We start from the raw sequence: 13,192 nt of genomic DNA on the forward strand, positions 1-13,192 counted from the left end.
CCAGATTATTTTATTCTTTCAGAGTGAAAAGATCTGATAACGTCTATTTATATGTGTGAGCTGCATGTTTAATTCTAATGTATGTTGTATTATTTCAGACATTGAATGCAACTATAGAGAATACCTTGTCCCACTGAGTTCTGTATGCAAACATTATCAACACACAACACACAAAAGATAATTATAAAAAGTTATTATTAAATGACAAATACAATATAAAATACAAGCATCACCACAAAAATTACAATCCTTGATTTAAAAAGTCTGAACACATTCACAAATCTCTAGTTACAGTAAAGCCAGCAGATACAGACAATGGTTAGATCCACACAATAATACATAACACTGTATTATAAACTATGCTTAAATACAAAGTTGCTGTAGTATTCTTAGTAGATATGTTTTTAATCATTCTAAAAGTCATAGGCAGTGTGGTTAATCATAGAAACCTGCAGTAGTTTTTTTTTTCTAGAGTGCAGCAGTTGAATCTGGGGTAAAGGTTTAGTAATTAATAAAGTTAGTCTCATGCCTTAATGGTAAACCAAAATGTTTTAACATCAAAATGTACAAATGGTACAAATGAAACAAAAATGGGATAAAAAAACTGCAAAGGAATATTAGGTTATACACTTGGCAAGCAGTAATAAATCAAGGACTGCCCCAATGAAGTAGACGAGCTTCTTCTTCTTCCGTTTTAAAATAACCAAGACATGTGAAAAATGGAAGGGCAAATTCTCAAACATCTTTGTCTTTGAACTGCATTTATTTTGCTGACAGCTGTCTCATGCTGCTTCAGCAGATGGCACAGGCTTACAGAGGTGCATCTTGTGAACACATATAAATGTTTTGTAGGATCTATTCCTAACCAAACCAAGTAGCACAGCACAAAGATGGCTTATAATTCCTTGCACTAATTCCAGTTATACTGGTATTTAAAAGGCAAATCTTATTGTCACAAGAATAGAGAGATTACTGAAGAAAATTACTTTTTTACTGCTTTCACTGCACTCCGTAGTGTGTATCTGAGGTGTAGGAAACAAAGTAGCCCTCACTCTGTAAGTCCGTATTTTAAATAGAAAAGTATTCATGAGTTAACAATTTCTACCTTCTATCTCAAGAAATAAAACTTGCAGTGTTTTAAAAATGAACTAACAATATTTTCCAAAAACAGCATAAACATATAAAAGTTAGAAAAACTATCAATTCTTCACTGCTTTCCTGTTTTTTGTCTGATAGACATCACACAGACACAAAAAAGATTTTGAAGACAAGGTTTCAATTATAATAATTCCTTGTATTTACCTAATGATTTTCATTCAAAAGAGTCCCAAAGCACCTTCTATATAAATGGGGTGCCCATTTTACCCACCTCTGAAGTGCAATCCTCACCTTTTAACACATGACAGACATTATGTGCCAGCAGTCCCACTACACAACAAATTAGGCAAAGAAGTGCTAAACTTCCTGCTCATAATAAAGACCTAGAGCAGGGTAAATCAGACTTGGCACCTTAAGTCATTCCTTAACTGCTTCATTAACCTAGGTGCTACAGATCAATTTATCAATTGAGGGATTGGCTTTAACATAATTCAGCATAATTATGGAACTGAAAGCAACAGGCTGTTTCTATAGGATAAGGTTGTATAACAGTGATATAATAATAATAAGAATGGTACTTTGGGAAATGTACAGTACATTTCAGCCACAAAGTATATGAGTCTTCCAATATACCTGTATGTATAAATATATAAAGAGATTCAGAAAGCACTCATTTTACTACGGTGTGTATCTACACATGTACTATGTATCTATGTACTATGCTGTCAGTCAATAAACAGGAAAGCATTTTAAGCACACATACTTATATAAAAAAATAGAATAGAAATTTATAAAAAGATTTGTCACACTTAGGTATTATTTTTAAGGAATGAACAAAGTATGTACTTTTAAGATCATACATTATAAATTATACATTAAAATGTAAATAAATATTACAACTTTAATATTACCTTCTGATTTTGTTTATCATAGAGCATTATTACTATTAAATAACAATGTAAAAAATGAGGCAGACATGGCAAGATTATCTTGTCAGGATGACAAAGTCTTTGCCTGTGAGACATACACAATACCAAGAGAAAGACACCGCATTCAGCACAAGGGCCACTGAAGAAATTCTAACATTCTATTTACTCTATTAAGATAAAGGTCAAGTTTACTGTACACTGCTTAGTTAATTAAGAAACTAATGCCATTTACTGTACCGTATGTCACACAAACAAAAATGCCCTAAGAGAAAATTCTTCAATTTGTTTTTTAAGTATTTTCAGCAAAATCTTTTCAAGCCGAAGCTTCACATTCAATTTTCCAGGATTTATATTCATATATTTTTACTGGAATTAAGAATTTGTTTCATTTGAAATAATTGAACCTGCCTAACAGAAATAAAAGTTCTATGTACTTCTGTAGAGCAAACAAAAATGTGAATAAATACTTCACACTTGGTATTTGGGTATAAAACCGATATTAAGGGATTCTTATTAGTCTACTTTTCCTTTAATCATTAATGGACCTCATGCTGGATACTGTATAAGATGACTACTTTGAGCAAACAAAAACTGGTAATTCTATTTAAAATTTTGACACATTGAGCACAGGGATTCACTTTCTCCAGGGTTAAAATTAAATTATTAAATTATTTCCTTAGAGAAAAGAAAAACAATAGAAAGGAATTATAAAACACCAGAAATAACAGCCTGGTTACAACTCAGTGCTTGGAATACACTGTTCAATTTAGAAACAAGAGCAGACAGTACTGCCAACAGCTGCTTGCACCAGTATGAGACAGATCTTGGCAATCTTGTTCTATTACCCTGTGTACTGAACAAAATGACCATCTGCATTGAGTTTAACTTAATGATTCTGGCCTCTATGTACTGTAAACTGTTACTTAGCATAATAGTAGCTGTGTTTGAATTAAAATAAACCCACAGTCTTGGAGAACGTAGCTTTTAATGCCATTTGAATTAAACTATCAGGAAAAAGTCAGGAAGACTTTTTGCATCCTACAGTATATCAAAAGTTGTATGTTGCAACCTTAAAGCACCAACACTAGAAGATTGAAGTCATTGGTATTTTCTGAACAGATTTATGTACAACTGAAGGTCTGCTGTTGTGAAGACTGCTGTTGTTGGATCTTATGAACAGAAGCAAAACCAATTAAACAGAAATGATTAAACACCCTTTCTGCTGAGAGCCCCATATTCAAATCTCTGTGAACTCATGCACAATTTGTGATTTAAGCCAATAAAAAAATTAGCTTGAAACTATACATATAAATAAGAACCCCTAAGAATTTTCCTAAGTATATGGAATGTTTTCAAAATGACCAAAAAGTAAACCTGTTATTATTAGTGTTTTTTTGTGTTTAATTTCAGGATATATGCTAGTTGCAATATTTATTTATGATAATCCACCACCTTCTTTATTATGTGTGGGTGCTATTAATTGATGTACAGTAAATAATAAATTAAATATTTGGGATGGGTAATAGCAGTACTATGTAAACACAGTAATTTGACTGTGGTTTTCTTTTCTAATATTACATTATCTATCATAACTGAGAGCTCGAGGAACCTTTGATTCAATATGATTGCATAGTACTTTAATTCATGTGTTGGGTACCTACCAGTAGCTGTGGTTTCAGAATAACTCATTCACACACATCTGAGAGACAAAGCCTCTGAAAATGAGATTTGAGTGTGCATGTATTCATTGAAACATCCAACAATGCTCTCAGTCACAGCTCACTTGAGGATGTGCTTATATGTAGTTACTACACTGTACATCGTACGTTTAGTAAAGTGAGGCACTTCTGTGATGGCTTATCCTGCCCATTTTCCTTATTTCTACACTTAAGTGTTTTGAATATGGGGCCCTGAATATATAAGGTGGAATACTGTAGGCCTTGGTTACAAGAGTGCAGAGTACCCACAAAACCCTACTGCTAAGAGTAAAGCACTAAGTAAATACTAAGAGTAAAGTAAAGCTAAGCATGGCAAATACTTGACAAGGCCATGACTCTTGGCAATTATCAGCGGAGTACTCTGCATCATATAACTCAATTTATGGACATGTACTGAAGGTGTTTATTTTTTTAGAAATAAAAACAAAAAAGTAGATGGTAATGAAGAGAAAATCCTAAAATCCTTATTTCATAGAAACGTACACTTCTGCTAGGTTAATCCAAGTTGTGTTTTAAATACTACAGCATTGAAAAATGGGACGAATATCTCATGCATTACACCTGTCATCCTTCAAGCCTTGCTGTGGATGTAGCAACTTGGCTTCAGCCAGTAGTTAAGATGACAGAACCCTGTGGTGCTTATAGTTGAAGGAATGCATACAGTACTCTGAATGAAACACTGGCATGAAGGACAGTCCAGTGCAGTTAGAACTAATAGGAATGATTTCAAGTTTTACGAGGATATTCATTGTCACAAAAGACTTTCAAGCTGTTACCCTTACAGTTCCTGGGTTTTAAAACAGAAAACAAGTATATTCACTTGTTTAATCATAAAGGTAAAAGGTTATTGTCCCTTTTATGAAAACATACAGTACTTATTGATATAGAACACATAATAAATTCATGTAATAGCAAAAGATGCTTGACCCATCTCAAAAGAAGAGAATCAAATCAGAGATCAGCCAAACTTTTCAGCAGATTTCGTTAAGCAAATACAAATCTATTCTGCAACACTGGAAGTCATATTCTGGAAAGAATATTAGTATGTTTTTGCAGATAAGTTGTTTCAATACCCCCTAAAAGCTTTTTTTTAGCTTTTGGATTTAGCATTCTAATACCACAAACCTGTTGAACCATGGAGATACTTATTTTCACACCTCACAAAAATTCACAGAGTAAAACAAATACAGCGCAGGGAATAGGGAATTTCCCTGCACATAATATTCACATTTTTCTGTTCCTAACATTCTAACATAACAACAGTTGCTGCAAAATTAAAACTATCAATACATTAGTTTGAAAAACAAAAATACTGTATTTCTGGTAATGTTGATGTGTATTTTTAATACTCTTGGTTTGGTACCCTACTTTATCCTTCTATGGAAAATTACTAGGCTTGAATAATATTCTTCAAAAATTAAGTTCCTTCAGGATGCCTATATTGAACCTTAAGAACATAATGAGATACTGTTTAAAATTAAAGAGTCAAATGAGACAAATTATATGAGAGGATATGGAAATGAATACTTGCTAACTTTATATACATTCAATTTGACTTCAATAGGATACATGTTAGTTAATGTACAATAACACTGGAATTAAAAACTCTTATTATTAAAGCATCACCACATCATGAACCCAAAGCTTGGAAAATACCAGTTGTTATTAGCAAACTATGCCAATTATGTATTAAGTACAGTATGTCATTTGACTGAAAAGGATTAAGCACAGATCTGTTTTTACATTTGTAGGTAAAAGATTCAGTTCAGCTCTAAAAATCCAAACTAGAAACCGCCCCGATCTAAATCTAATTTTCCTAATCATATTTTAGGGTGTTTTGCAGAAACATGCCTCTGTAGGTGTCCTCTGCAAAAAAGGCTAGGCTTTACTCACAAGGAGGTTATTAAGGAAAGCTGTTATCCAGAACATAAAAAAGGAACTTTTGAAAGGAACTCATTCTCACTTGACATTGTGTGTGATCATTTCCCGTGTGCTGACATTTCTGTCACACAGTTCCACATTATTATCTAGAGGTTTTAATTTCTGTGCTGCCAGGCCTGTAGAGATACCTCCAGATGGCATAATAATGGATGCTAGCCCCAATTGCCACAAAGAGGTGCCAGATAGCGTGAGCAAAAGGGATGCGACCGTCACTCTTGAAGAACACCATGCCTAGGCAGTAAAACATCCCACCTAGGATCAGCTCAAACAGCCCATCTCTATCCGCCTGAAACAACCAGAGAGAAACATCAGAGATCTGAAGTTCTGCTGCTAGTAGTGAAATAAAATCAAATAATCTATAGAAATGTAATAGCAAATGGTTTGTGTAAATGCTTTTTATGTATATCAAAAGTCATGCTTAAGCTTTTTAACAACATATGGAAATAATTACATTTTAAAGTTACATTGTGTACTGTGAAATGCGCATTGTTCAGTATGTACCGTATTCCATTGTTATTTTAAGGAACTTAAAATATTTTTTTTCATAAAATATGAAATACATAAACTGTGTACAGTAAAACTAATTTATTTTCATCTGCTGCTGTGCATAGAAGAGAGTGCCTACAGTTTTAACATATAAAATTACTGTTTAATTCAAAAGCACACTGTGTGACTTTCTTTTTATCACAAATGTTATCTCCAATTGAGCAGAATCATCTATCAACCTTAGAGAAATATAAATTATGTGCATATAAGGCACCCCCTAGCAGGAATGGATATCTACTGATAATGTAAAATCGTGTCTCTGCTGTACTTGTTTAAAGCTGAAATCACTGAAGCTGTCTGAATTTTCTTACCATTGAGAGGATCACTAAGGCAGGAAAGACACCCATTATCACATAACATATTAACTCTACAATCTTGTACCTACAAAACAGAAATAGAAAAAAGAAAAGAGGTATAATTGCATACAGATAATGCAAATAGTGAAATTGCAAGTGTTATACTGACAGCAGTAGTTACAAATACAGCATTGTTACCATCTTGTAGCCTGATCTGATCAGATCTCAGAAGCTACACAAGTGGGTCAGTACTGGGACCACTAAGAAAAGGTCTCACTTCTCTTATTGATCTGCTGCTGCAGAATGGCTGCTGTGCCTCACCTATATGGGTGCTACACTTCAGTGGTGGATGAAGTTAACTCCCCTCCTGCATGTAAAGCACTTAAACATATTTTGGGATAAGAAAGTGATGCATAAATACAATTTACTATTATATTGGCATAATTGTATTTCTATGACACTGTGCTCACATAATCACATAAAACCCATCTGAAAGAACCACAGTACTTGGCAGTAATTGTAATATACATAGTGACCAACAGGTGGCAGTGCAACACTAAAGTTAAAAAAGCACACGCTCAAACCTTCTAGTGAAACACTGTACACCTAGAAAAGATTTCAAAAGAAATTGCAAGAAGAAATCAGACATATTATCAATAAAATGTCCATTTTTGTAACAAGTACACTGACATTTTATTGAACACACATGACATTGATAAATTCATAATGCTGATTAACATTGCTCATCAACAGGATGTCTTCGGAGTGAAATTCACAGGTTAGCAGCATGTGTGGCTACTGCTAGATTCAATACAAGCTGTACATCTGTGATGCATACTTTGTACCAGGTTGAAGATGCTGCTTTCTGGAATTTTATTTATTTTGTAAAGCCTGATATTCAACAGATTAAATAACCTCATAATCTGTGTCCAATCAACTCTCTCTTATTTAGGGCATTGCACTAAAACATCACTCCAGAGATCAGCATTTAAAGAATTATGCCAAAATCCATATGCTGTATTCTTCTTAGAACATACATTTATACATTTACACATTGTGTGTACAAATGTATACATTTTTTGTGCATACATTTGTTCAAGTGAACAATAACATAGATAATTTTAGGTAATTTATCAAACTATAACAAATCCTGTAAATTATATACCAAAAAAGATCAGGAATGAATAAAGTAAAAATATCATATCTATTGTTTTATACTGTTTTAGTCCCACTTTTCTTAAGAGATTTAAAATTGCCAATTATTTTTTATTATACCTACACACATTACAAACAGCTACTTACAGTACTTGGGTTTTTTTTTTCAAATCTTGACTAGTAGCAGCTACTCTACATGTGACCACATAGAGGCAAGAATGAGGAAGTGCAGATATGTTTCTCTAACCTGCCCACTTCAGGACACTTAACTTTTAACACATCATAGACACCACAGCCTCATACCAGAGGTTCAGTGCCAACTAGAAAAGGGTCTTGTGGCATCCTGTGCTTGTGAGCACCAAGGAGGCTGCAGGGAGTCACTGTATTCCTGAGAGCCTGGCCAGCCAATCCCACTGCAGTAAAATTTATCAACCACACCATACCTCCTAATGACATGATGCAGGCTTGAACCCAGAAGCCACACTTTTCTTTGTTGTGTTCAAGTTTAATATACACTGAACATATAGTCTCCTGTCATTAATACTATTCACTTAAGAATGTGTGTTGTGCCAACATGTAGTCAGTATGCATACATAAAAGTAAGCATGAGTAACAAAATACTTGATGTAAAGATGTAATAAACATGACAGAAATTCACAAGTAATAAAGAAATTACAGCCTGGCATCTGTCCACCTAGTGTTAAAGGGGATACTGTAGCAATTCAGTAAAGGTAAAAGTAGTTCAGGTGGGTAGCTGCGTCAGCATGCGTAGGCTGCAAAGGAACAAGTAATAGGTTTATTCAATGCTGAAAAAAAGAAGAAAGAGAACACAATGTTTCGGCCGTGGAGCCTTCTTCAGGTGTGACACCTGAAAAAGGCTCCACGGCCGAAACATTGTGTTCTCTTTCTTCTTTTTTTCAGCATGGAATAAACCTATTACTTGTTCCAGTAAAGGTAAAAGTCAAACTTGAAGTTATGAGCCATACCTTGGTAAAAACTTAATAATATCAAACATAGAAAAACCTCTATGTTATCTGGAGAAAGTAACTTTCAATTACAGATGGAAGGCAGTCACTGAGGAAAATGGTTTCACTTCATTCTGGCAAAGACTAAAATCTAAAAAATGTCAAATGTAATTGACCTTGTTTTACAGTCTGTGTATTTGTTTCCTGCTATAATGGATGCATCCTTAAAAGGCTACGTGATCAAAACCCATTAGCAGAAGCAGGAGAGCTTCCTGACATCTTGAGCAGAGACAGACAGAGACAGTCTGTGCATTAAGAGCAGAGTTCACATCATTAAGAAAATCAAATACCTCCGGCACACAGAAAGGCCTCAGCAGCAGAGGGATCTCGCCCAGAACATCTCTCACCTTTCATGAAAGAAAAAGACGTAAGTCGTGCCCACACAGGCCATGATCCAAATGATCCAACGCATGTGAGAAGCCCATGGTCCCAGCTCCCGCAGGTTCAACCTGAAAGAGCAAAGGGAGAGGGAGACAGATGATTATAAATTAAACTGCACAAAGTAGTGAAGTTTTATTTCTTCTTTTACTCTCAAAGAGAAATTCTTTCTGAATTTGCAGCATTTCGTGCACAGATAAAACATTAAAGGTTAAATGCCAGATTCTCTAAAAAAATTGAAAATATATGTGTGTAAAAGTGAAAAATATGATGGATCAACAAGTAAACAAAAGGCATTTGGATAAGCATAAATAAAGTAAATATAAATTAATTAATTCAGAGTTTGGTATTTATACATTTCACCTAAACAGACATAAGAACTATCATACCATAACATTTCTAGAAGGCTTTTGAAGATAAACTAGTGTATTCATAAATACTGAAATGCCATTATATTGAATATTTGTATTCAAGCAACCCAGCACGACCTCTTAGAAAGGACATACTGACAGGAAACAGTTCAGTAAAGAGAGATTATATCGTCACTAATGCAGTATTGATCAGTGCCATTGACTGTGAGAAATTTCAGAAAATGAGAGGGATCTTTTTAAGTTTAGCAATGGCAGGAAACAATTCAAATTAAAGAACCAAACATTGCTAATGGCTTTTTAAAATATTACAATCCTATTTCGAACATATAAATTCTAGCTACTAAGCTACTAAACAAAATAATACAAAGTAAAAGCTGCACAAAATAGGTCAGCTTTAACACCACAAACTTAGCATCCAACACAACAGAAGGAATTTAAGAAGATTGTTTTAGAAAAAATATTTTAGCTACTTTCAGTAAAATTACAAGGGTAGTTCAGATGCTAAACCTGAGTGTTTCAATGTACTTAAGAGGCAAAAGATTATACAAAAAGACTAATGCACTGGGACTTACACTGCTCAAGAATTAAAATGTTGACTCCTAACAAAAACACGCTTTTAAATAAATATTTTTACATATTAATACAATGGGCTTGCAAAGATGTCACTAAACTCTTTGCTGTTCTTAATGCTAAGGTTTAAAGCCCCTTATGGTAAAATATAAGAAAATAAATATAGCACATTAGAACCTTATACAAAAACACTGTGGTTTAGAGCAACACTATTTATAACAGAAAATTAAAATGCTGTAAGACGACTTAAGTCGAAAAAGACATTTGAGAATACCAGGATGTCACAGGGTCATTGCAATCTTTTAAGCACAGGAAAAGGAGATGCAGCTGACATTTGTACTCACCAGGGAGCATAGGAGGCAGCAATGAAGAAGTAAATCACCATTCTATCAAACATATGAAACCAGTGCTCAATTGTCCTGTCACAAGAAGAAAGACAAGAATGGCTGAAGTCAGGCCTCAACACAACAGACCATTTAGAACTGGACACTTGCTTTAATTTCTTGCTTTTCTTGTGAATTAGAATATAATTAACTATTCCAATTAGTGCTCCTTTAAAGATTTCTGTAAACTGATTGCAATCTTGCAGGGAATCCTAGCCATTGCTGGGTCACCCTTCATTTTAAATGGTACCACTTTATTCAGGACATTCTCATGCACATTTCCACTGTGTTGTCTGGGAAAACATCAATGAGATGTTTGGTCTGGAAAACCCATTTTAAAAACCCTAGAGAATGGAGGGCTAATGATTTTTTTACAGTAGACTAGAGGGAAATATACAACCCCTTCACAAACAGGAAAGACAGGGTGATTTATTGCTTCTTATTTGCAAACAAGGTCAGCTTAAAAAAAGTTTCTAATAATAGATCAAAATTAAGAAGCTTGTGGGTTTTTTACCATCATTTCATCAATATGTGGGTGTGCTTGACCACAGAGTTATAGATCTGTACCATCTGACTGGAAAATTACTGAACCAAAGGTTAAAGAAGCTTTTGAAGTAAACCAAATCTGAAAACCAGGAATGATATCAAAACTAATTAAACTGACAAACAAGGAATTTGAGAGCTTTAGAGAATTTCATGCAAAATTAAAATATCCTGAACCAAAATGCTTCTGTTCTCTGACTGGGGGGGGTCTTAATGGGTTTAGCATCCCTCATGGGTCATTTCGAAGAGGATCAACAAAACAGGGTTGTTTTGAACTTTTTGGAATAATTTAAAGATAATAGGACCAGATCTTGGACGTGTACATAATACCCAGAAAGTTTTAAGTTGTTCAGCAATCCTTGACATACTTGGCAAGTAACTCAGTCAATATGAACTCTTTTTTAACCTTGGTTCTTAATCACCCTCTTGTGGTTCAGTTTGAAAAATGGACCCAGCCAAACCAAATAGCAAAATATCAAGCGGCAATACCAATATGTACGTAGTTCTTTTATAATACTCATGAAATTAATAAAAAAAACTAATAAAATACAATGTGATCACAGATTAAATTAATAAAATAACAACCTAACAACATAAGAAATCATGTATATGAGAAAAGGCCATTCAGCACATTTTGCTTATTACTCAGGTGGGAAGCCCACAAATCTTTGTCAAACGAGGTATTTCTTATTCTTTATCCAAAATGTAATCTCTTTTGGGACATCATATCCTTGTTTCACAATTAAATGTGAAACAGTCCCCTATTGTGACTCCATCTATACACCCAATAATGTTATATAATTGTTTCAAATCTACTCTCAGTTTTGTTTGATCTAGACTGAAGACAATTATCTCCCTTTATTAATCATCATTCTAACCCCTAGAGACAAGGAGCCATTCCTGATGCTCTTCTCTGAATTCTTTCTGAGTCTAGAGTATCCTTTATGATAGAATGACAAACATTGTATAAAATAATCTAAACAAGGTTGCAAGATTTTCTAAACAGCATATTGTAAACTTTGAGCACAAATCATTGGATTTCACACATACATACATACCCAACAAATAATTTGAGTATTTATTGCTTGCACACTTCTTGATGAAGAATCTACATAATGAACCAGATCCCATCTGTGCACCCCAAGATCGTCTTCCTGCAGCTCAAAATCACTCAATGTACAGTATACTGTATATACCTGCTCCTACTGTGGAGCTCCTACTCACTCCGCACATCTTAATGTTAAATTTCATTGCCACATTCCTGCCCACTCCATGATTTTTCTGAGTCTCTTTGGAATTCTCTTTCCACATTTCTACTTGTGCCACTACCCATACTTTTGTGTCATTTGCAAATGTAACTAGTACGATAAACTATATCACAATCTGAAATATTGAGATTGAACAACAATAACAAACAACAATAAACAGTTCTTAACAGAACTTAAACAGTTCCCTGAGGCACACCACTGCTTACATTTTATCCAAATGGGAGTTTTAAGATGATTTTTTTCTGTTCATTAACCAGTTCTCAGTTAACATTCATACATACCTTGGATCCTACAGCTTTTAATTTCAGAAGTTAACTTTTTGTGAGGGACCTTATCAAAAGCATTCTGGAGATCAAAATATGGTGGAGATAGTGTCATATACTTTAGTGGTATCTAATGTCATTTTTGCTTCTTCACACTGAATAATTCTTTCCAGTAAATTAGTTAAGTCATACCATTCATTTCAAATTTAATGTTAGCTATTCCTTTAAATTTCATTTTTTAGTTACACTATTTTAATTTAATATAATAATAAAGTTTATTTCATATAACTCCTTTAAAGCTGGGTTCTCAAAGTGCTTTACAGAAATGACAACAATAACTTTAAAAAAACACACAAGATATGCACAATGAGAACACAGTGAGAGAAGACAGTAGATGGGGGTACTGAATGCAGTAGGAGCAGAGGAGTAAAGAACAGAACCAGTTAAGTAAAGGCTCTTCTAAAGAAGAAGATCTTGAGCCTAGATTTGAAGGTGTTTAGAGAAGGTAACTCTTGATATCCTAGGGGAAAAAGTTCCAAAGCTTAAGGGAATAACAGGAGAAGGCCCTGCCACCCATACAATGTAGACGAGCTTGGAGGACAGACAGGAGACCAGAAAAGCAAAGGTTCCAAGGTGGGGAGTAGGATGATAGTAGCTCAGACAGGTACTGGGGTGCCAAGCCATGCAGAGCCTGTAGGTGAGTATGAG

General features: G+C 34.3%; 1 protein-coding gene across 3 annotated transcripts in view; it reads right to left on the reverse strand.

Annotated features, from left to right (window-relative positions):
* Nucleotides 1-178: 178 nt before the first annotated feature.
* The window catches only part of mmd2a (monocyte to macrophage differentiation-associated 2a), a 42,559-nt gene continuing 29,545 nt past the window's right edge, over nt 179-13,192 (reverse strand). For all 3 annotated transcript variants that reach the window (XM_015360584.2, XM_015360583.2, XM_006637111.3), the window contains exons 4-7: nt 10,372-10,446; nt 9,056-9,157; nt 6,544-6,613; nt 179-5,972 (exon numbers count right to left, since the gene is read on the reverse strand). In XM_015360584.2, the coding sequence (XP_015216070.1) occupies nt 5,769-5,972; nt 6,544-6,613; nt 9,056-9,157; nt 10,372-10,446 (451 nt within the window). In that variant the 3' untranslated portion in view covers nt 179-5,768. The remainder of the gene's footprint in view (nt 5,973-6,543; nt 6,614-9,055; nt 9,158-10,371; nt 10,447-13,192) is intronic.

This window comes from Lepisosteus oculatus, chromosome 19 (genome assembly GCF_040954835.1).
Source record: "Lepisosteus oculatus isolate fLepOcu1 chromosome 19, fLepOcu1.hap2, whole genome shotgun sequence".
Taxonomy (NCBI): domain Eukaryota; kingdom Metazoa; phylum Chordata; class Actinopteri; order Semionotiformes; family Lepisosteidae; genus Lepisosteus; species Lepisosteus oculatus.